General features: G+C 28.4%; 1 protein-coding gene across 12 annotated transcripts in view; it reads left to right on the forward strand.

The window, feature by feature from the left end:
- LOC100168636 (basement membrane-specific heparan sulfate proteoglycan core protein) overlaps positions 1-27,023 on the forward strand; it is a 164,780-nt gene that overhangs the window by 68,553 nt on the left and 69,204 nt on the right. For 10 of the 12 annotated variants that reach the window (XM_016807846.2, XM_029489102.1, XM_029489099.1 and 7 more), the window contains exons 4-8: positions 521-993; positions 2,477-2,636; positions 3,194-3,363; positions 4,078-4,230; positions 8,762-8,881. In XM_016807846.2, coding sequence (XP_016663335.1) covers positions 521-993; positions 2,477-2,636; positions 3,194-3,363; positions 4,078-4,230; positions 8,762-8,881 — 1,076 coding nt within the window. Of the gene's footprint in view, positions 1-520; positions 994-2,476; positions 2,637-3,193; positions 3,364-4,077; positions 4,231-8,761; positions 8,882-19,521; positions 19,941-27,023 lie in introns of those variants that run through there. The other 2 variants (XM_008189052.3, XM_008189053.3) reach the window with 1 other exon arrangement.

The raw sequence follows: 27,023 nt of genomic DNA on the forward strand, positions 1-27,023 counted from the left end.
ATTTTAAGTAAATAACGGTTAGCGAATCTACTAAGTATAGCTTGTTATTACTTATTACAATACATTTATTCCTCTAATTATTGTTTACTTTTATTTCTTTTTGGTGAAGGTGAGTTCTAATAGTTTCTCATATATATTATTATGTATGATGTAAAATACGTTCAGGTGGGCCTGATAGGCTCCCCAACATAGTTATAAATGTATGACATTAATGTTACTACCTACATACTACTTGCGGATAGCCGTATAGGTAATGAGTGCTTGAATTGGAAAAGATTAAAAGTGGGATACAAAAGTCACCTCTCCACACACCAATTCAAGCACTCTACATAATATTATACTGTATAATATATACACATCGTATTATTCCTAAAAAACTAATTTTCCCAACAATCTCTATATAAATTATTTGTACAGACATATCACAATTGTCAATTAGGCATGTATTATTGTATTTATTAGTACCCATAAGTTGTTCAATGTTGAATTCTTTAGTAATATAAATTGTTCGTGTTTGCAGTAGGGTGACCAGAACGTCGGAAGAAGATACCGATGTAACGGTTCCAATGGTAGTGCCTGACAGTGGACCAAATCGCGGAGATATACCATCGGTCGATGACGACGAAGACAACGATCTGACGTCGGGTGATGGCAATCATTCGGGCGACGGACCAGATACGGATGATCATTACACGACCAACAAACCACGGCCAATCGAGGTCGAAGACGATTTGGTGTCTATGAATAACTTAAACGTTGTTAATTTGACGATAACTCCTCCACTCGACTCTCAGACCACCGGTGATTCGAACACTACCACAAGTACCACCACTTCCACTACCACCACCCCAGATACTACAATCTCGACGACGACAACAACAACGACGGCGGCCACTCAACCGTCCACGGCCGCTGAACCGTCCACGACCACCGAGTCGCCGACGAGCGCACCGCCGCTATCACCGACTCAGTTGTCTGTCGATCAAGGCACAAGTAATACTGTCATATTCTATTTTTATACACGCGCATCTCGTATAGGTTAGATTAGATCACGTCATGGTCGTTGTACACGACAGTATAAAAAAAAATGGGTTTCTGCAATATTTTTTCCACATTATAAGAACTGTTATAACTCATATGGTGCCCACATCATAAAATAGTCCTTAATAAACTCCATTAATTACAGACATTGTTCGTGTGAACGCAAACATCTGTGTTATACTTATCATCATTCATCGACAATATTTTTTTATTTATATTACAAGTATATGATTACATAAAACGAAATAGTAAAGTATAATATAGTTTTAAAATAATATCAGCTATATACTTACATGGATAAATACAAATTATTAAAACATAGGTTTATTCATATATACAAATTTATTTTAAATTAATAATCATTATGGTAAATTGTACTTAATTTAAGAATATAACTTGAGTGCATTTTATTGGCCATTAGTATTACTAAACTAATGAATACCTAACTCATCTTTCATGAAAATTGTATCTGTTTCATACTTTCATTAACAATTTATCAAAACTACCTATTAATATTAAAATAATAATAATAATTCTGGGTTAATAAAAAATAATTCCATTTATCACTGTAAGCTTGTTAAGAGTTTCATCAAACAAAGAAAACTGTTATAAGACAAAACCCATTACAATAAGTAGGTAATGAATATTTTAATAGTAAATCAAAATAATTCTTTCTGATTTTTATATGAATATTTCACCGATTTCATTGAAATTGATTTAAAATCCACAGAAAATATGCTAAACTTAACAAGTAAATCGACATGACAATTGTAAACGAATTTACTTTATGAATTTTTCTCAAAATCAGATTTTTTTATATTAAAAAATTAAAACATATAGGTGTATTATACAAACTACTCTATTTATAATAATATTTATAAGTATATATGAGAAAGTTGAATACTTTTATTTTAACAGTAGGTACCCTACCTAGGTATATTTATTTGGTTTTTAGAATTACATCACATCACCTCCAAGTATAGTGATTGTTCATGTAAGTAACAGGAAAATATTTACATTATGAGTGTACCTATTGAAAATGATTAGATAAATTTTTAATTAAAATCAAAATGCAGTATTCAGATAACATCAAAAGTACATAATTATAAATGGTAATTCGTAAATTTACTTATTATCTTTAAAAAAATGCATTAATAATATATTATGCATTATGTGCGTTAATATAATATTATTGTATGATGAGTCGGTTAATTTTAATTTATATATAGTTAATACATAATACTTAATAGTATGATATACAATTACCTATACACTATTTATTTAAAAATAACATCATTTTATAATACTGATTGGCAATATACAATCAAAATTTGTTTTGCGTAATAATGATAATGTGAATCTGTCGGTTAAATAAATATATTATATCCACTTATTATAATTTATAAATGAATAAAAACTGTGCTTGGTTTTATAGCTATTTTCAGAGTACATTTAACAATAATGGAGCCATATACCAAGGACTATGCTGATATGAAAAGCGAAGCTTTTGACTGGCTTGCCAACAATATCACTTTATCACTAAACGAAGCATTAAAACAATACGGAACTTACTCGCCAAGAGTAGTAGCAATCCAGTAAGAGTTTAACTATCGCGCACTTATCTATTTAGAAATATTTCAATAACAAAAATAGCATCGATATTATGACATAATATAATATAATTTTAACCGTTATAATCACCACAAACATGAGCTGATCATTATTTGTATTTAATTAAATTGAGTAAATTAAAGACATTTGATTCGATACTAATTGTTTTCTTGATGTCTGAATTTCAAATTTAAAAAATATGTTTTGTGCATATTTTATAATTTTTTAATAATACATAGTTTTTGAATAAACGCATATGAACTTACATTTTTATTCTTGACGTGACATTAATATAATATAAAAACCTATCTAAGATTTTGGAAATTTTATAAAAAAAATTACGTAGGCGCTGATGTATACAAATGATATATACTCGATAACAACATAAGTATTTCTTTAAATTGTCGTAAAAAATATTATATATTACGTAAACCAACTTTTTTTCCAAGTCGTATTGAAATGCATATGTCAAAGTTATTAGCGCATTAAGTAGGAAGAATTGTTGAAATAATGACGTCAAATCGTTTAATTTTTATTTCAGGCCAAGTAGCGATGAGTTTTTCGTAAGAGCGACTGTGGACATTGAATCCGAAGGACGCGAATCCAAGGAAACATTAGAAAATCAGCTCCGTTATTTCATATCCAACTCCAGAGCATTTAACCCTAGTAGCCCTCTCACTGTTATCGATAAAGGATTCGATATCACACAAGGTACATATAGACGCAGATAACATCAGTCGACGGATCTGACGTTATTTATTGGCTAAGGGCTATTTTGTGTAATAACTTTGCAGGCGTTGTAGGGGATCTGCTGTTTGGAAATTGAGAGTATTATTACTTATATATTATAATAATAGTCTGGTAGAACCTTGCTGACGAGTTGTAATCATATATATTCTTTGAATCAAAATCACTCAGTGTTGGTTTATATTCTAATCACAAAAAAAATACACCTTGTCTTAACAATATTTTAAATACCTTAAATCTCAAATTACATAACCATTAGGGGCTATAATACAAATACCAATGATACGAATCTAAAATATAAGTGATTAAAATCAAATACCGTTAAACTTATTACTTATAATATAATATATAGTAGGCATAGTTTAGGTACCTAGTAAAATGCGTTCTTTATATTTTGTGATTAGATATTGCCAATATTTCTATGTAATCAAATTCAATATATTATTGAATTATTCTACTATACTACATGATCATCCTGCATGTAAATATTGTATAATCATTATATTTTTATTTCGCTTGAGAATGTGATACATATTGTTATTGTTGATCAGTTTAAACGGCACCTTTAATAAGTACCTACCTATCTACCCATTATATTTTCATTTTATACCGTAGATTTTAATGTAGTTAATCACTGTTTTTATTCACATTTATATATATATTTTTTTACAACTAAAGCATACGCTGGTCTCACCGCCACTTGCCAGTCGGGCGAAACGCTTTGTGTAGTCACCAACGCTTGTTTACCAGCAGAATCTCGATGCAATGGCACGGCCGAATGCCCAGACGGAACTGATGAACAAATGTGTCAAAGACTTGTCGAACTTAACGGTAAGTGACTCTAAGGAAATAAACAATCGTGTCAATTCTTTTGGACGGGATTATGTTCATAACAAAAATAAGTGTTATTTTGTTAATACATATATGTAATATGTAGGTAGTTAATTTGATTATTAGACAATGTCTTATACAAATATCAACTACCTATATGAACCACTGGGACTGAGGTAAACTATTCCTAGGGAAATTATAATTCCCATGTTGAATATAAACGACTCTAATTAAAAACAATATAGTGTGTGAGCCGTGAGGGTGAGTTTTTATATGAGTTGGATGACGTCGTGAATAAAACTCACTCACTTCTTAGTTAATTTTCAAGCTGTTTATAATATCGCGAACTTTTTGGAAATTTAGTTGATATTTGATAATTTTGTATTCATCATATTATATAATTAATAAATTGCTCAAAACAAAATCTCAATAAGTCACATTCAAGTTGTTAAATGTTTCTTAAATAATAACATAGCTATAGGTATGTCATTATATCAAAAATATTATGAAATGTTGGAAAATATATTCCGATACATATTATTACCATGTTGTAGGATAGTTTAAACTATTTTTATTATATAAATCAACTAATTACATTTTTAATATATATATAACTATTAATTATTAAAATATATTAGGTAGGTATGTATTAGTTTTATTAAAGGTATGACATCTATAACTTATACCTAAGCATCAAGTATACAAAAAACATTATTTCATCAAGATTTTTATTCATACCGATAAACAAAAAGTGTTGCTGTTAAACTACAACTTCTATTTTTGGCTACCTAAGTAAAGTATCGTATTGTTTTGAAAAATAATATCGAGATGATGGTGTATAAATAACCGTGCATGACCACTTTAATACTTTATCCAAACTTATCTTGTAGTCTATAAATGCACCACCAAGTAATATTACACCGTTTTAATTATGAAATTTGTATACTACGCACAAAAATATATTGCACACACTGTAAGCTATATTTTGTTCCTAGTTTAATTTTGTTTTGTTTTAATTTAACGGGATTGTAAATTATACAAAAATCACTGACACATAAATAACAATGTCGTTTTGAATATAATCCATTTTGAGTAAGTAGTTGGGTGCCTATATAGCGTTGCAGTAATCAATAAATAATAACCTGATAAGGTTATAAATTATATATAATATACTTCTCTATTTATAAACACAAAATAATGATGCCTAAACATTTTTGTTTAACAGTAGTGATATAGTTTAATTTTTGAGAATAGTGTAAGTATACAATCTTAGATTTTTTATTAAAAATATGTTTTGTTGTAATTCAAAAAATATTATTCGTAGAGATGAAACCTTACCATTGTATATAGGTATTATTATTTTTTATACACAATGACATTTACAAAATATTTAGATAATTTTTTAATTATTTATTAAACCATCCTATTTACATTATTTACACTGATATAAGGTACTAAAGTATTTACTTATAATATCATTATAATATTCGATATTTTTGTCAACAATTAATTTGACCTACTGAATTCAGAAAATACTCATTAGTAATCGTGATATAAATTTTATATAATTTAAACTATAGTCTATAAGTATCCTTAGAAATATATAGGTAATAATATACTAGTTCATATCCATCGCGTCTTCGCTCAGAATCATTTTTATTCGTGAGCATTGATTTATCATCGAATTCAAATTCAACACATTAATTTAAATGAAAATAATGACGAGGTGCGCCGTATAATAATTAATAAAAGTCGAAAGTCTACTATACAGCAGAACAGAGTTTCCTGGATTTTTGTTTTCTGAATCTAATAAAAAAGTTTCATCGACATGATATAGTAATTAACTGTTATTACATTTATAATTTAATTTATCATACAATTTTAAAAATTAGGTTCGCGTTTACTTTTTTATTAAATTTATTTAAGCATATTTACAATCTATACAATTTGTACAATAAGTAAATTTGACAACATAGGTAATATTAAAATGACTTGAATGTCTCGAGGGGGGAAAACCGTCCATCAACAGTACCTCCTATTCAACTTTTTTATTTAAATTATTGTGTATACCTATCTACCTAGTTGCTTTATGTGCCTATTACGATTGTGGGTCAACATACAATATATACAATTAAACTATCAAATAATACGATTGTCTTAGAGTTGTTGTATAAATATCTACATGGTAGCTCTTAGAATAGTATAGAAAACTCCTGTCGATCTTGATTATACATTTTCTGAAAACAACTGTATTTCGTGTGACGTTCCATCAACACTAAAATAAACAAAATGCTCTCAATAATAATTGTTCAACACTTGACATCAACACGCTCCGCCATTCCGTCGTCAACTATCTGTCTCACTCGTATATTTTCGTTGAATCTGGTACTTAATTAAATTAAATTTGCTACTCAGCATTGACTTTAAATCGCCGATAACTACCAGATAATATCTTTTCTTTTTTTTTTATCATAATTCACTATGTAAACATAACCTGTGAATTTTAAACATGAAATCGAACTCAAAATTGAATTACAATGTTCTCAAGGCGGAAATTTCTAGAGTGCTTTTCCATTAATGGATTTAGGCATACTGCCAACATTTCACGTAAGTCAGTTGTAATATTTCCACAAGGTACTGTGATTTAATTTATTTTACCTAAATACAAGATAACACTGCCAAAGATGATAATTAATTTAAATGACTATATACAAGTATATTAAAAAAAAATGAACAAATAAAATGGCAAATATTTATATTGTTATTCTTAACGAGAAATTTGATCGAACCCTGCAGCAGGTTTGCAATTTATACCTTGTCATATATCAACTGTTATAAAATATGTAAAAAAAAATAATATTCCCATAGTACAAAATAAATATAAAAAAAAAACTGTAATTTAAATTTATTTCAGTATAGGTATACTTACATATCACTTTCCAATTAATTAATTAGATTTCATGAACTAAAAACTAATGAGAGTTTATATTATTATTATTACATGAACTATAATTTTAACAAGCTTCTTGTAATCTAAGATTGTATCATATACCTGTATACCTGCATATTATCATCTTGTTCGTTCGGAACAAATTTTATTACTTTATTTATCATTCATTATGCACTGGATAATGAGGACTGGTTACAATGTGTATATCAATAAATACGAAAGTGCATGCAAAAACGGTCAGACATCAAGTGTTGTCAATAAATCAGTTCATGGTCTATTGATTCACGTGATCCGAGGATTTTTGTTGTAAAACCACTTTCCACGAGACCCGGTAAATTTGATTAAAGGGTTTGATATAATACCAACTACAGGGTACTAAATCACAATGGTTAATCAACGGATCAATTACCTATATAAACCTCTAAGAGAATGTGTTACGTTATAGAGAATCTATCTTATGAACTACCTATATAGGTACCTATAGTAATTCACCCAACGCTAAAGTGTGTTTTTAAGATAACTATTATACCTATTGTAGAATAAATTATTTTTACGACCGTTATTTTAAACATATTCGTATATTATAAGAGAGTTAGTACTATGCTATGATTTTGTGTTAGATTGCATAGAGAAATAATCCGGTTTGAAATAAAATACATAGGTACCTATAGCTGTATAGGTACCTACATAATATAATGTATACGAGTTCATATTAATATATTTTTTTTTAACGTGCATGAATATTGCGGAAAAATGATCAGAAGATTTAAATATTCAATTTATTGAGTTAATATTATTGGTAAATGAATATTATGTTTATTGGTTTAAACATTTTGATTTAAATAATTTCTAGCATTGATAGTTACATAAATATATTGAATAATAAGCAATACAAATATATTTTGATATATTGACACGTATTTTTCATCACTGATTTATAAATTTGAAATAACTGTTTGAGGAAAATAAACTCTTATGTTATTAGTTTAATATATAATATTTCCTATATTTTTATCTAAACAATAAGCATATTTAAATTTTAAACTTGAATGATTTATGTATTTATTTTTTATTTCTTGTATTATACCTATTATGGTTGAATTTACATTTATTTCTAATAATTTTAATTACCTATCATTGAAAAAAAAACTAAACTTGTTTACTATGCCATTTCACTAGAGATCTAGTTGCTTTTAATACCCCGACAAAATAAAATAACTCTTATAGGTTAATAAAAAAATTAAATTAAAAAATTACCTATGTAAATATTTAAGTTGACATGTATAAATTCAACCATTTTTAATAATTTCTAATTTTAATTAAAATACAATGGAATAAAAATCTTCTTTGTGTTTTTTATTATGTTGGAAATTTTATTATTATACAGATTATAGTTTTTAAGGTATACCTAAATCATTGATAGTTAATTAGAAAATTAAAACAACATATTATAATAAGCTGTAGCTATAACTATAGCTGTTTGATTACTAAGAATAACATTGTACATGTCGGCAAATCTATTTTGTCAATATCTTTAGCATATTTAACTCCATAAAATAATAGGTTGGTTTTGTGTTTCAGTTTGCGGGGATGATGAATTCCAATGCGACGGTATTACATGTATCCCAAATTCAAAAAAATGCAATGGCCTCAGTGAATGCTTGGATCGAACTGACGAGTTAAACTGTCCACCAACTAACAGTAAGATCATTTTTTATTTCATCTACCTAACACTCGGTTTTCAGTAATTAGCTTAACATAATAAGTTATGAAGTTTTGGATAAAAATATAAAAATAATATTCGATGCGCTGTATAACAACTCAGCTGTAGTCGATTATTATATTTTATTCTGGTGATTTTCAAGTCAATTTAATATTGTATGTAAACAACAGTAAGTTGATAAATGACCAGTACAACAATTGGTCAATAAACAATTTTGTATAAACGTTTAGATTTTAAAAAAATATTCAATTACGTTTTTTTACTTTGCGCGAGAAATTATTGATAACGCGGAACTCAAGAACATCGATATATTATCTGCGTTTGTGTTAGATTGGAATGTATTCAAATATCCTACACCGGTTCAAAAATGGGGTTTGTGCACCCTCTAAATTTCAGTAATATTTATAAGTCTATAAGGCCACGTGATGGTACAAGGTTGTTGTATAATCTAGAAAATTCGATAGCATAGATCAAACAATGTTATAGTATGCAAGTGAATACCTAATCGAAATATTGTCAAGTACCTATTTTTCATTAGATTAAGTTTATATTCGATTTAATCACTTAGTATTACAATTTACAACCCCAAACTATATGACCATAAAGTATTGACAGCTTAGAAATAATTACAAATTACAATTACTTAATGAGGGATATGATTGGTTATATAAGCGTTTATGTATAATCCTCTACGATATATATACTATATATGAATTCGATTTTTAACGACCTATCGACGCCTGTGTTTATGAGATTATTTAAATGGTAGATTTTAATTATAAACCACAGATTATTGTTACACAAATATTTATTATATTTATTAGCTTTAACTTAAACAACATTATTCCAACTCTTCAAGATGATACACAATTTCACAGAACCGGGAACGCTCTGTGTGAGTTGTATTATTAGACGTATTGTATTAGTTATAACCAAGAGAATGTAGGCATTAAATCAAAACTCATTAATATTTAATAATCCATATGTTATCTGAATAATTCTTTAATAACAAATTTTAATCCATGTAAGTACTATTGTATGTTATTTTTCTAACATTTAAGACAGCAAAATATATCTATATAATATAGACTATATTGCTACCCAACTATTCAAAACGTTTATCAGAATCTTAACGTCCACATCTATTAATTTTATGAACCCAAACTAAATTAGTGTAAATTCACATTATTGCCCACCACATGAATCACTTTATAAGATGAAGTAAATTAAAAAAAACGAAAATAAATAATAAAAACAGCTCCATCGCTCTCTTCAGAATATTATTTAAAAACAACTGGCGAGATTGATCGCGTCCACCGTATGTAATTACCATTATTATTTCATAGATCTTCTTTCTTGCGCTACAGCGCTATAATAATAGACTATTTACTTTTTATTTGGCCGATGGTGTCGGCCGGTTCTTTCCTTGTAGACAGGTAGCCACCGGCGGAAAGTATAATATACGTATAATAATACCCGTATGGTATCATATAGGTGCATGTTTTACACTACACATACATACACACGCACACACACACGCTTATAGATACGACTATATATATATATATAATATATATATATATGTGAATATTAAATTTAAGTAGGTTTATGCCATGTTCATTTTAATAGCAACTCCAAAGTTATTATTTAATTTCGTGATGTCATGAACGCCAACGTTTTCCGCCCGTAACCAATGTTTTCTTATCTAATAGACGTTCACAGTTTACACATAATATATACCTACATACAAAGAGAGAGACACACACACGCGCGTGCGCGTTATGGTTCACAAAAAGACGTGTTATTAAATTATTAGCACGTTTGCTTAAAGAATGAATCGATGTTATACTATCGTAGGTGTTCTTTATATGTGTATCTCACCCATACTATAATAACCATTTATCAGTAATGAATGGCCAATTAATAAAACGGCATTGTAGGTAGGTAGTAGGTACCTATAAAAAACCATGTGGTTAATTTCGTAAAAATAGTTTTAATTACAATTTAACTTGACATAGGAAAATTGTTAATAGTGGAAATTATATTCGATATTTTATACGATATAACCTTTTATTTCAAAATCCGTACGTTAAAGATGATTTTTTTATTTACACAAAAATTGGATAATATTGACGACTATTTATGACTGACCGATAGGTGTTTAGCAATAGGTACTAAAGGTTAAGGAAAATTGCATTTAAAGTTAATACGAAAATTTGTTGAATCTCAAAATAATAAAATGATACCCCGTTGTTGCAAGTAATAATATCCATTACTCATAAGTTATGTTTTCAACTGATGTACAATTTGTACCTACTTGTTTAAATCAATATTTATACATTTACATATTCAATTAAATAAGATGACATTTAAGTATGATACTTTATTTATTCAGTAAATACATACGTTTTATCCATAATCATAATGGCAGACGTAACACAGTGAAAATTGATTTTAACTGCTTTACCTATCATAAACTTCAAATTTTACTATTCAGTACACTACCTATATCGTTACTTAAAATATCTCGGGTATTTCAGCGACTTTTTCTAAAATGTCATGTTTTAAAACCAAATCATAATTATGTGCAATATATATCTAGTATGTACATGCATTACAGACTTACACTTATTTTATATGGATAATTATGGATGTGAAAAAAATTATCGTGAATAAACTGTGACTAAAAAATGGTTAAAAGAAACAGCGCTGGGTGAACAGCTCTCAAAATAAATGAGTAAAATAATTTTTAATTTTAAACACGTAAATTCGTACGAACTTTCCCTTGTCTGAAAATTTGTACTCTCTGTACGGATATAATAACAAGATTCTCAGACTAGGTATATTATTTGTCAATGAACGATTGTTAGTTGTCCTTGCAGGTCCATTGCTCTTAGTTTTCAGTACACAGCCGAATTTTAATATATTGGCGGGACTACACATGTATAAATATATATACAATATACATATACCTACCCAGTACCTATATACGACGCTTATTTGAATAAATTGTTTAGAATTATTTTCCATATTCAAAATAAACAGAGAGTAACAAACAATTCATGCACGATTGAAAGAACAATGTTGTATAACTAATATAATTTATTTGCGTCGATATTCAAACTAAAAATATATTTTTATTTTGCATTGCAAATATCTCATATATACACACATAAATGCTAATGTAAAATTCGCACATTTTTATGTCTCTGTTAAATGGCCAGATTTCTTTTCGTTTTTGACAACTTACAAGCAATAGTTTCGGGAAATATTTCAATTTTTGTAAAAAACCAAATGATTTTGGCAAGCATACGACTTTATGAATTTAATTATTTTATTTTGAAGAATATATAAAATAAATAGAGAAATTACATATGTTTATTATATTATATATTATTAACACAATATTATTATTATCGATCATGTACAAGTGTTATATAGACATATAGTAACAGAGATAAATCAAGAAGAATCAGTGATAAATGACAATACGCACTAAGAAATTATTATTTTCAAAATTAACTTGACAATAGAGACATTCAAACATAGATAAATTTATCATTTACGTATCCACATTAACAAAATATTTGAACTTTTGATCTGTAGACATACCTGGAAAAAATGTTTAACACATTACTATAAAATATAAAATAGGTATCTATATCATTAGGTAGTAGGAAAATGTAATATTTTGAACATAATTTTAATTCAAATATTTAAAATTCATTTGTTTTATCGATATACTTTAATTGTTGCCTTTTAAATTTTATTATAAAAGAACTTAATGGTGTATTAAAAAAATGAATCATTATTGCGACTAATAGAATCAGCACTTGTTCAATATGTCATTACAATGAAATATAACTGTTGTCTTATAATTTTTAAATGGCTAATATAGTTATAATTAAATGTATTATACATTTATAAATGATAAATAGCTTGGACTAAAAACACGAGATAATTAAATTTTTTATCAGTGTAACCAAAAAAATTTGTCACATATATATATCACAAAAAATATTTCAAACAGTATAACAAGTAGCAATACCTAATTTATATTATAATATTTAAATTCTAAACATTAATAATAATTTTTAGCTAACAATGATGTTCTTTGATTGCGACTTATTAAAAGCATATTCATCAACGAGAGTTCTTAATTATACGTAAAATGTTAATATATAACAATTAAACATCCCATAAATCATATGTGACTATGGACAAAATTTTGATGGCTGATGAGTTTATTTTTATTGAAAATATAAATTTCTGTTTAATTGGCCTAAATTACCTCGTATATAGTATGACAGATATGATAAATTATACTCATTACAAATTTTAAAATTATGGTTTTAAGTAACGCCGTCCATTGATATAATTTGTAAGTCAGTATAATACATGGTGTGCATTTTAATGATTTATTTCAATGAATTTAAAATCTATTATTCGAAAATTCTAAACGTTCGTAATACATTCATCATAGTCATTAAAATTAAAAATCATAAAATATAATATTTATTTTAACACGTACAATATCTATGAAGAAAACCCTAATAATAGAATAAAATATGTATAACAAATACACTGATTGCTTGTAATAAAATAAACCATGACATCATTCACCAGTTTGAATGTTTTACACTTTAGATATTATTATTAATGTTCGAAAAAATCCTTGAAAATGCCTTTAAAAATAAGAAAAAACATAAAACATTTATTGAAATTAAACCGTCTCGTAAAAAAATATAAACTTAAGATTCTTAACCGACTTATTGCTGATGATTGTTTGTTTCATTCTAAAAACACATTCTTTTTTGTTGAGTCAACAATGTTGACCAAACGCTTTGAACCTATACTAAATATATTTAATACACGATGGCTAAATAGATTTTATTTAACTAAACTATAAGTGATAAAATATTATGTATAAGTGTAGGTATAGATACTTCCTGCAAGTAATTAAGATATTCCTTATACCTTTGTGTTGTTAAATTTACAGCAGTATAAAAGTTTTAAATTAATTTTAATTTCTTCAAATCGATTTGTAACATAAGGTAGGTTATACCTATCATATATGCGTAGGTATTGGCTAGAAGTCTTAATGCTACGACATTAAATTAATGTATGGTATAATAATTTTCGAAACGTAATTCTAATCACATTAGATCACATATATAGAATATTATGACCGTGTTGTTTCCTTGCTATTATTTAAAAATAAATTTAATCACTTTTTTTATACGCCCACAAAATTCAAAAACATCAAATGAAAAATGCTTCGTCATCAATCTAAAGACATTTTAAAATTATATAAATGTTATCAAAATTGATATGTATGTTGAATGATATTTAGGTTGGAAAAATATTACAGTTACGCACTTGCAGCTTGTCCCGCATAGACTGAGTGATAACACTACGTGTCGGCCAATTTGCTGACCGAATCGTTCTATATTTAAAATTATTATATAATAATATATACGGTCTTTCAGACGTTTGACGAAGTACGAGTGGGTGATTTGATGGAAAAACGAAATAATTTCGAGGTTTTAGATTTCATATATTTAGTATGTAATAGTCTGTCGTTTTTTAAAAATTTTATTTTGAATTTCACAATCAATCACGCTGAGTATACGCACAAAATAAAATAATGTTTTTGACAGTAATGAAGAAAATTCACTTTGTGTTTAGTTGTCATCTTCGCCTTATTGTTATTGTTTATTTATTTTAAAACGCTTTTTGCCAATATGAAACTAAATGACGGAAAGTCGACAGTCAACTCAAAATAAAATAAACTTTATCCGCAGAATTTTTTACATGCAGAATGACGATAAAAATAACCAAATTATGTTCAGACTATAAAGATATACAAGTCAAGCAATACATTTTTTTTATGAACTCAATAAATTAGACCAGACAGCGATATTATAACGCTATAATATGTGTTCTATCGGTTTTTAATTCAACAAAACCATTTCACTGAATTCATAAATTAATTTTCTTATTGTCCTCGAAGTATTTCATGAACATTGGACAAAAACGATGCAGTTTCTATATAAATCTTCATTCTTCAAGTCTAAATGGAAATTTCGAGAAACTTACTACAGTTAATTTACCTTGTGTATTCTAAAAAACATAATATTTAAACTTAAATGTTTGATATTATGAATCCACACTATAATTATGGTATGAAAAAAAAGCAATTGAACGCGTGACCGAATATAGTTTTCAATAGATTTGAGAAAAGCTTAAAAATGTATACATGTGATGCTGCAGTTTCAATCGTAAAAAAGTGTAACCGTTCAATTTGATACATAATTTGTTTTTACGGATGTGGTCCAATTTCAAAACAAAAATAAACGCCTTAACGGGGTACTTAGATTTTTGGGGTTTTCGGAGGACCAGCAGGTATAGCAGGCGGCGTTATTGAATAATACCGATTTTACGACTCCCGGGGGATTACAATATTATTACGATATAGGTGTTGCAATAAAATACGTTATAATGTTAATAAATACAACGGTTTATGGTAAATGTTTTGTACCTAAACATAATAATATTAATTAATCCCTCGTGTTGCCACTCGAAGGTGGTATAGGTACACGCATATTACGGGACGAACTCGCACCCTTCGGCAGTATAATTCCAGTGATTATAAATGTTAAAATAAGCTTACAATTTACGCGCGCAATAAGTTTCTCAGACGGGGTGGCCGGAAGCTATTACACGTTGAAGTTATGTATCGAATCAATGTTTCGCTTTCGATGTATAATATACGCGTGTAATGTGCATCCTGGACTTGACGTGAAGCCAAATTCCCAGGCAAAAGGCAGACCGCGGCGGCGGTGCGTGTGGGCGTATTATGTGAGATGAAACTTCTTTTCTATCCCCCGACCCATCATCTGCACCATCGCGCCACGCCGTAAACCTACGTCCGACCGGTAGTACAGTGATTTATTTCGAAATAAAATGTTTACAAACAGTTTATAATGTGCTCTGTAATGCAGTCTCCTTGTTATAATAAGCGGCCTGCAAGTGGGACACATTGCAAGTACGTGATTTAACGACGGCCGTACGTCTTGTACGTGATTAACCCTAATCTTAGATATGAAATATGATCGGTATTTTACACCGCAGTATATTACTAAATATAATATTATGTCTTTGGCGTTGACGTATGTGATATGTTTTCAATTTGTTAATTTATCGAAAGATTGTATTATAAATTATATAATGACGTTTCGTTAAATTAAATGATATTATATTGTATAATTTACTGTTGGTTAATGAATATTTATAAAATTCTTAAACCTCCACAATTACATGAATTAATTTCGTTTATGGGTGTATTACCATTCACTAGTGGAATTATTACAGGGGGTTGGGGATAAAATTTCCCAGAATTCACTCAATATCAAAAATGAAATAAAATAGAATAAATTCTTTACTAAACATTCCTTTTTTTGGTAGCATGAGCTCTTAGCATACCTACATCTTAGAATAGTTTTCAAAATAATATAAGTCCCATTGGTTTTTTTTATCATTATTTATCGTTGTTTGTAATGTATATTGTGTATTTTATCGTTTTTTAATAAAATCAAAACTATTTTTAAAAAAACCGTTAAGTTAACGCAATATAGTTAAATATACTCACCCGACTACTGTGGGTTGGTGTTGGTTAATAATATATATATAAAACTATTGTACTTAGATAACATAATATAATAGTAGGACACGTGATAATTATTATTATTAATAAATTAGTAGATGATGAATAAGTCAAAAGTATTTCTTGGGTTTGATGGATGGAACTACTCATGAATATATTTTTATTTTTATTGTTATTATTATATAATAGTGCCATCAAATCATTGTCATGCATAAATTGCGTATAAATTTACAACTTTAAATGAATAAATAATTTGCAACTGGTTATTGTTAAAAATTGTATACATTTTTTTTAAAACTTATGAAAAAAAAAACAATATTTTCCGTTTCAGTTATTTCAATAAAACCGCACAATTTAAATAGGTATTAAAGTTTTTTTTTATTCGCTCCCATAAATAATAAATTACGTAAAGATCATGATTCAAAACATCCAATAGGTTTGTAGTTATATAAAATATTAATTGAATTGATATTTTTAATTTATAATATTAAATGATTTGGGCATATTTGATTAATAAATTACAATGCTTATATTAAGAAAACAAAGACATAAAAAAAATACTTGATTAATTTAAAACAAATAAATTAGTATAGGTTTGTCCAATCGTACACATAATTAACGAAGTACTTACATAATTATTAGAGAGCGATTATAATATAAATATACATTGTACATTTTTTATATTACAAGATAAAAAAAAGTACCACAGGAGGGTTTGGGGTGTGTGGATGACTCGTTAGTCTTCGAGAGGACGTGAGAACGCTCCTGACGCATCCAAATGAGCTGTACCTATAAATAATTTTTATATTGAATAAAATCTCATCATTACATAATATCGTAGACAATATGTCTGATTAAATCTTTGAAATGCGCCTACTATCAATTGTGTCCATACTCACCGCAGTCGTGAAATTTGTCAATATATGTTGATTTGTTTCGTACATACGCAAACTAAATAATTCATTACCTTCGGTACAGCGACAATATATTATTATATGTATATATAAAAAAAACAATCGCGAGTCCACTATTAAAATGTATAAGGTGCGACATTAACATAGACTTTCCACGTACCTTTTCGGTGGTTCGCATAATATACACTGCACGTCGGTTGCTTTCAGAAATGCATTCATCGTGTTTGTACATCTAGTAAAATAACGTTAAAATATATTATAAATTATAATATTATTATTGCTACTGCCGTCAAAGTCACGAGTATCATAACATCGGTATGAAACTGCGCCCACGTAAAATCTAATATATATTACCTATTATACAAATACTTTTTTATACCGATTGGCGGGTGCTACAGCGGTTATCTCGATGACATCATACCTATATTTCAATATGAATTATAATATAATATATTATTCTATTATAGATGATTAATTCACAAACGAATTAAGACAATAAACAAATCTTAATATTTGCAATATTATTCATACCTATCGTAATGTCACTATATAATATATGCGGTGAGTGGTGACTGGTCGCTAAACATGGTTAAGCACTAACGCTATATTTTATTATAAGCAGTCGCTAAGATATTTCACTGGTGCGATAAAATGTCTAATTTTTATCAATCAAAAACTCTATCTTGTGCACAGTTATTATAATAAATATATAATTTAATCATATAAATGGGAGTGTATTAAAATTGAAAATGCTGATCAAAATATGTTGAGTACCTGCATAGTTTAATCGTTTTATTTTCAAATTGTATACATAAAATATACACACATAATATCGTACCGTTACATGTATCATAATAATAGCAAAATACAACTATATACGTTCAAATATTCACCAGCTATACATATTTACGTGCATTATCACGTATTTACATATTTTAACTAATACATTAAAACAATGGGCTCATATTTGTATACCTAGTATTATTGTAACTTATATTATATTATTTTTTGTTTTTATTTTATAAACACCCCATTACATTAGATATCTGAATGTCTGTATAGTAGTTAGGTATTAGATTTTTTCTTCTCCGTTTAGAATACCAAAAAAAAAAATGGGTTTTGTATTATTATAACACCGTACAATTATTATTATTATTATTATTAATACCGAACCACAATTGAGAAGAAAAGTAAAGCTATGCGCTATTAGTCATCAAAAATTATGGATTATGTATATTTATAATTTTTATACACATATTTTATACAAGAGGCACAAGAGTGAATGAACTTAGAATTTATTGTTATGATATTAATACTTAAAATAAAAATTGACTAATATTAGCCAGTGTTTTTTTTTAAATATGCAAAAAATATAAGAATTATTTTGCAAACAAGGTACATAATTGTTGTGTGTATTCGGTCGCAAAGAAACAATTTTGCATAATTTATTTTAAATCAATAATAAAATCCATTTGCAATATAATAATATAAATTTTACCGAGTTTCTTTTTCAGCCAATAATTCCACACGATATGCGTAGCTAATTTAAATAAATATATATTATGGTTATTATAATATTATATATTATAAATGTTTTTATTTTTATCAGATTTGACTTCATATTAATAAATCGGATCTTGTCTATATCATTCGCAATAAGCAATGTCATAAAATTGTTCATGGGTACACCCAATTTTTTCGTACATATTATAATATAATATTTTATCGTGATATCAATAAGAACTGTCTACCGTATTATTGGGTAGGTAATTATCAGAAAATATGTATAAAAAAAAATGTCGTTAATTAGATAAGTATACCTATACCTACATATTATTATAAATTTATTGATGTCTATATTGCTTGATAGGTGGTTTTCGGTGTTTAGAATACAAAAAAAAAATAGTTTTGGTATTATTATAACACCGTACAATTATTATTATTGTTATTACTGAACTGGTAACCGCTCGTAATGCTCGCGGTGGCGACCGCGGCCGATCGAAACCGACATCCCGACGTATGCTATCCGAGGGAAAAAACGGCCGTTAGGACGATAGGTACTTACTAAATCGCGATCATACGCACTCGTACCCGCCGACACGAGTCCACGCGCTCCCGCTGTACAAATAGTGGTCTGGCACGTGCGTCCGTGTTATCATAATATATTATAAATTATAATATTATTATTGTAGTAGAGTAATATTATAATCGTCGTTGTCTCACAGTCAAATTATTGTTGAATGAATAAACCGTCCAGAATGTAGTTTTTGAATCGGGCGATTTATTTATTATATATTTTTTTTTTTTTTTACTTAATTCGGACGACATAAATGTTAAAAAAAAAATACTAAAAGAAAATTCTAAGAGCAATCATGTTCCTCAAAACTGGATTTCTATCGATTATTACCTTAGCCTTGTGCCTCGTTCTGCACGTAGAGTCGGCCCAGCAATCACCAGGTAAGACCGGGATAAATGGATCTAATAATTTTCTATTTCATAATATTTTATTATTATGTACCTACCAGCACGTTTGTTTTTGTGCAAAAATAGTTTGATGCAGCTAGCGTTTCAAACATTCAGTGAACACAATATATTGCAAACCATAAATCGTATAATGTTTGTTTTTACTTCATATTTAGTATTCTAGGAATACCGATTATCAACTAACTTTCATGATTAAATTTACATTTTTAGTTAACTTAACAGTTACGCTTAAGATATGTTCCTTACTTCTTCTATTCCTACTTGTAGGTTGTATTCTGTATAAATATAATTTTGAACAATATTTTATACTTGTAATATTATAATATATAATAATATATACTTAGTTAATCATATTATTATAGTTTAAGTTCTGGTATCAAATTATTTTAATTTAATTTAATTAAAATTTTTTATGTTATCGACCTACTTATTTTATTATAATATCCGAAGTAAACAATTAATCAGCTTAAAATAATAATGATATTATCAAGCCTACAATAAGTACCCAATTCAGACATAAGACAAATTGTTACGTACAACTATTAAGGTACTTTTAGTATAACATTTAAAGGTATTCATTACACGACTGTACAATAGGTACGCGGTTTTGCTATAGTTATTTTTTTTGGCAACACTATCAACATTTATGTAGGTGATTATTGTCGAGATTTATTGAGAGTTCTATACTTATCAACGATAGTAAACGACTAGCCAAACTTGTTAAAATCATTTTTCGTAAGTTATACTGCATATTAAACATCATAATAATAAGTAATAACACATTAGAGTTAGTTTATATTGTTGACAATTAAATTAAATATTCGACTTTATAATATTAATGTTAATCACTATAATAATACGGCTATAATTTTTCAAAATGGGTCAACAAAATGTGTGCATTATATAATATTGAACTGAACGTAATGTATTTATTATACATAATATATATTATGTATTATATATTATAGATAGGTTTCAATTATAAATAAATATTATTTTTAGTGTTCCTGTAATTTAAATGCATTACATTTATGATGAACCTGTGTGACACACAAAGGCTGATTAATATATTAATTAATTTTGATTATTTCGAATTTACTTATAATACCTATAGCGACCAAAGCAGTATGGGTGGCCCAAGTTATAATTGCGTTATTTTGTGTGACGCTCTCTGTATGTGTGTGCGTGTGTATACACGAAAATCTAATAACTTTTGTATGACGTAGGTACCCTGAAGCGCCATTGGATGGCCAATAAAATGTAACTTTCTATGTGGTACCTACAGAATATTGTCTTTTTTCCTTCATTATTTTCTCGAGTTCAAATCGAATTCGACTCAACCTCCGGCGCCTCCTCGCGCCACCCAAATGTTTTCTTAAGGGCACCAGTAAGTTTGCCTTTAAACAATTCGATTAATTGGCACGTCATAATCACCATCATATATAGTTAAAACGTATACGTCATACACGCATTATTGTTGTGATTTTTATATCGATTTGTATGACTGGCTCCTGTTTAGAAAAAATTGACATTTTTCTCTAAAAATTAAATTACGTAAACGTATAAATATTGTATTCTCTTCTCGTATAGATTCGTGTTTATGAGTTATGTTAAAATTGGCCTTCAGCCTACACATGCTTTGAAGCCAAGATTAAAAATATCATTTGGCGGCTTGTAAATCCGCAATAATTTAAATAACTAAAACATTTCTACGGATTCCCAACCAGTGACCATAGAGAGAAAACTCAAGAATAAAATAAATTATCAATATCTTCGTTAATGGTTCGCAATAAACGGTGTCGGTGTTACGTATCCTTGTCCGTCCGGGCTGGCGTTAGTCACGTCGTTAAGAAATATAGCGTATTGCAATAGTCGTTTCTGGTTCCATGATTAAAAATAAAACAGACGTGCCACTGCTTCTGTACTGCTGTGGCTTACCAATTAATGATAGTAATTAATAATAGATACAGTTAAATTATTAGCTTTTTCAAGAGGTTTGAGCGTATATGGGATGTGACGTATATTTTATATACCCAGACTAAATAGTAAACTGTTCATATTTATATTCACTTTTTTCAAACTACTACAATGTGAACAAAAGAGCAGTGATGAAGCTGCAGATTTCGTATGTATATGTTTTTACCTTGTGTTCTGTATAGAATTATTTCCATAAAATATGTAAAAGGGCCTTTCAGTGCGTGTCATAAAGTTACGAATACCTCATAAGATTTACGAATAACACGGCTGTGAATACTACCTACATTTTAACGCGATATGAAACTTTCATGTCACGATATTTTCAGCCACATCTGATTTTATGACAACTTAAATTATTTTAACTAACTACCTACATAATATGTTGATGTAAAATTGTGTGATCAAAACCAATATACATTTCTAATTCGCACACTCATAATAGTTATTACTTATTGCAAATTTGCAAATTGTCAAGCCCTGTAATGTATGCTTGTCATACATTAATAGACCTTTTAATATATTATGCTCTACATCTTTGTCGCCATATTTTAAAAGCCATTTTACGTGCATTTCACAAGTGCACATCATATATCCACTTCAAATAACCACGGAACTCTTAACAGTCTTAACCCTTTTTGTCTTCTCGTTTGTTTACCCTCTGCACCCTTAACCTCATTCTATGCACACGCCCATCTTATTGTTTTACCTGAATTCTGCACCGTATTCACGTGTACACGGATCAAAAGGAAAGTCGTTTGTTTCACCTATTACAAATGTCATAGGAATTTTAATGTTATGATGATTAAATGGTTAAAATATAATAGTATAAAGTATACTTACAGATGTTCAGCACATCTGACCCATAGAGTTATAACCACATACATTTTTCATCATCACTCTTCAGTTTGACAGTGGATGCTATAATGCGTGTATCCGGCTAGCTTCTTCTTTTTTTTTAATATAAATAAAATGTTCAATCTGTTTATATTATATAATAAATAGTTTAAAATACAAATTGGTTGACATACATAACTACGACAGACACGGAGTGGCTATCAAATGATGGGAGGACCCTAATTAGTGTTTTTTTTTATTTTATCCAATTAGCTATATTATATTATTATGTGTAATGTTCTATAGGTAATAGCTATATAAGTACTATTGGAGCTATATAGATACTCAAGATAAATCATAGGTATAGGTATACCTTTTGCCAACGCATGAATAGTGCTCTATGAATTTTATAGATGAAATAATTCAAAATAAACCAACAATATAACCCGATATTATTTAAATGTCCGCTATCTTATCGCTTTTATTGAAATGAAAGTAACGTAATTAAGTCGCTAAGTGTCACACACACACACACACACACACATACACACATACACACTCACGCATACATACTATTACATATGCACGTGTCCTGACTATAGTTTACATGTATTTATTTACATAATGTCGCGAAGACAAGCAGATACATTCCTCGGTCGTGACCAACGTCGCCTTAACTATTTCGAATATCTACAAAACGCGTAGTATACAATATATACATATTATAGGTATAGTATAGGTACTCGTATTATATGTGTATATATATATATATATGTGTGTGTGTGTGTGTGTGTACCATCGATGTGCCTCGTTTAAAACCGTGCGCGTAATATTTTATCTCCGACAGTTGATCGATTTCATGACGAAGCGCATACACGCGGAAAAAAAAAGTCCAGTTTATTGCTAAACTTTCTTGGTCAGACCGGCGATAATCTGAATAATAGACGGGGTGCGAAAAGGGGGGGATTGAGCTTTTCGATCGTACGCGTCACGGAGGTTTATATTGTTATGTGTTCACGGTATTTTGGCTTGGATATCTATTAAAATTCTAATGGGATTCCGCATGTAATATATACACGCACACGACGGATGTATATATATATATATATATAATCGGACATCTCTTAATAATATGATGGCAATTAACGGACGGGTTATTGACTGGTCGCGTATATAGATGTAAATTGGCAGCACGAAAAAATGTTTTTAGTGACCCATTTTGACTTATACTCCTTATTTCTGCCGATATAGACCTATATCGTTCGTTTGAGAATTTTTGCTAGCGATTCGCAACGGTCGAGTACTGTTAACTTTCCGTGCGAATTCAAGTCTGCAAAGTATAGAGCAGTTTTGTTAATTAAATGAAACAGATTTCGAAACAATAAATAATTGATACCTATATATTTTTAAATTAATTAATAACTATTATAATAATTTTACGATTTATCATAATACCCCGCAGTTCTCCAAAATCGTATATTATACGACATAAAACGATCAATATTATTACTTTTATTATATGTAGGTATAGTAGGTATATAAATATATTTTTTTTATCTACAAACATGTCGAATGTCGATGATGATTACGAAAAAAAGTATATCGACTTGGGTGGCGCCAATGCGTACGTGTGCTTATTGCTTACGGGCTATGGCCTGTAATCGTAATAATATGTAAAATGAAAATTTGGCAAAAAGAAATTAAAATTTAATAGAAATATTAATAATAATAACATTAATGTATATCAGTTGACCGTGACAGATGGACGGTACATGTTGTTGTAATTTATTTGTGCATGTCTGGAGAACACATATTTTGGCATTTATTTTTATATAGGTAATCGATTTGAATGACATCATCTCCGACTGTGTTTGGTTAGGTTAGGTCGGACATGTCATACTCATCGTTGTACGCGTAGTATTACACTGTACACTAATCTCCATAATACGAAGTAAAATGATATTAAACTCATCGGTATTATTAACGATGAGAAGCAGTGGATTTTTGATAGATCATGCATAGAACACTATAACATTATATTAAACAAATTATATACATGTCTACGGTCTATCTAAATTATACTTTTTTATAATATAATTTATGTATGTTTAATGTTTATATTTACGGAAATACGTAAACCGAGGTTAAATCATTAATATTTCATAATTTTACCAATTTCGCTCCCAGTTATTTCATTCAAACTAGTATATTATCAAAAAAAAAAGCTTAAAAAGAGGTAATATAATATATATATATATATATATATAATAGTTTATATACGAGTACAGTACACCCATAAAACAAACAAAATGATTTACACGTACATTATATACTTTTCTACCGCGGAATGACTGCTTGCGCTATGTTGAAAATAATAAAAAAACGAATCCTAGGTAAACTTTGGTTTTTTATATTCTGAAATTTCGTCACGGCAATTCCTCGTTTTGGTTATGATATATTGTCGTGCGGGATGATCTTGTAACTCCGAAAAAAATATGAAATGGATTTCTTAAAGTCTTTTTTGTTTATTTCTTTTAAATTCGAACACCTACCATTTAAAATGACGGAATACTATATATACCGAAGCTCGACCGGTTCGTAATCTATTAAACACACTATTATACTCAGTAAAACTCTTAATTAAAAAGTGAAATTATTAATTTATATCGAATGAATTCGACTTCAACAGTTACGACTAACGACTATTAATGTATATTTTTAAACATCGCGTATAATAATACTCTTTGAAACCTGTGCAAGTAACGTTATACGATAAATACATCTGTGCGAGTGTACATTTTTTTTTAATGAATTGTTGTCAATGGGACGTACGACGGACACGAGCAAATATAATGATAAATAAATTTACATTATTTTATACTAGTTTATTGTTTATGTTGACATTCTTTAGTTTTGATGGCACTTTTTTTGAACGTGTTGAATTGCAACAAATTACTATTCCATTAACTCAATTAAATATTAAAATATATTGTACTATTAGCCATTAGATTAGGTAGGTATAATGTGTTAGTGGTTGCAGTTCATATGTATAAACCTTATGTTTGGTTTAAAAAAAAAAATAATAAATGTGGGTATACCGTATAATCATTTGGTATAATAGCCGACCGTCGACCGACAACACGTCAAATCAATAATCATTATACCAGACGTAAATAACTAACAAAAAAAAAAAAAAATGATATTGTATCAATTTTCCATACACGTATACGTAGTTACAGTAATGTAACTTATAAACTAGTTTTTTTTAAAACACGACTTATGAATATTTTCTACGAAACGAAAGTAACAATTTTGTTTTGAAAACTTCCAAGCCTTTTATCAATGTTTTTATTTAAATAAAATAATCCGTGTCCTTAGTCGAATTTCAGCCTCTGGATAAATTTTAAAGCATTATTGAAAAACCAAATTATATGTTGACAAATAAAATATATTTGCAGACCTTATTTAAAATTTTAAACAAATACATAGGTATTAGGTATACAGGTACACCTGCGTAGTGCGTAAATAATTCAATTAATTAGTAAGTGTTTAGGTAGTAATAATAATTATAAGACTTATAAAATATGTAAGTGAACAAACCGTTTCATTTTTCGAAGGATTCAAAATAATTATTATATAAATTTGATATTTATAATTTAAAATTTAAATGTACTAATATACTTTTCTTATACGACGTACTCTTTTTATTTCGTTTGTAATATTCTCGGTCCTCGTTTTCATCAAAGAAAACTTACATACCTCATATAATCGTATAAATCACTAGAATGCTTGACAAAAACGAAAACCCGTTTGGTCTTTCATGTGGTAATGATGAATGAAATATTAATATCAAGAAAAAGATTCTAGTAAAAATTTAAGTGACCCACGTGTGTAGTTTCATGAAAAATGTATGAGGTATTAATAAATATAACGAATTCTTTTTTGATATCCAAACCATTCCCAATACCCCGATGAATTGACTAGTTTTTCTGAAAATCTCGACTGCCGATATCCAATGTCAACCTTGTCCACGATTTATTTTGAAATATATTTATCTTATTGATTTATTAACTCGAACCGGGGGAAAATATTATGAAACACTTCAGATACGAGTACCAATAAAATTAATCATTTCCTGTTGTTGTACTTTACAACTGTCATTGGTATTAGTATTTTATTTGTTTAACAGAATATCTAAACCTATGCGATATTCGGTAATTTTTTTTATATCCAAAAACAGCATGA

The sequence above is a fragment of the Acyrthosiphon pisum genome, chromosome A2 (genome assembly GCF_005508785.2).
Source record: "Acyrthosiphon pisum isolate AL4f chromosome A2, pea_aphid_22Mar2018_4r6ur, whole genome shotgun sequence".
NCBI lineage: Eukaryota > Metazoa > Arthropoda > Insecta > Hemiptera > Aphididae > Acyrthosiphon > Acyrthosiphon pisum.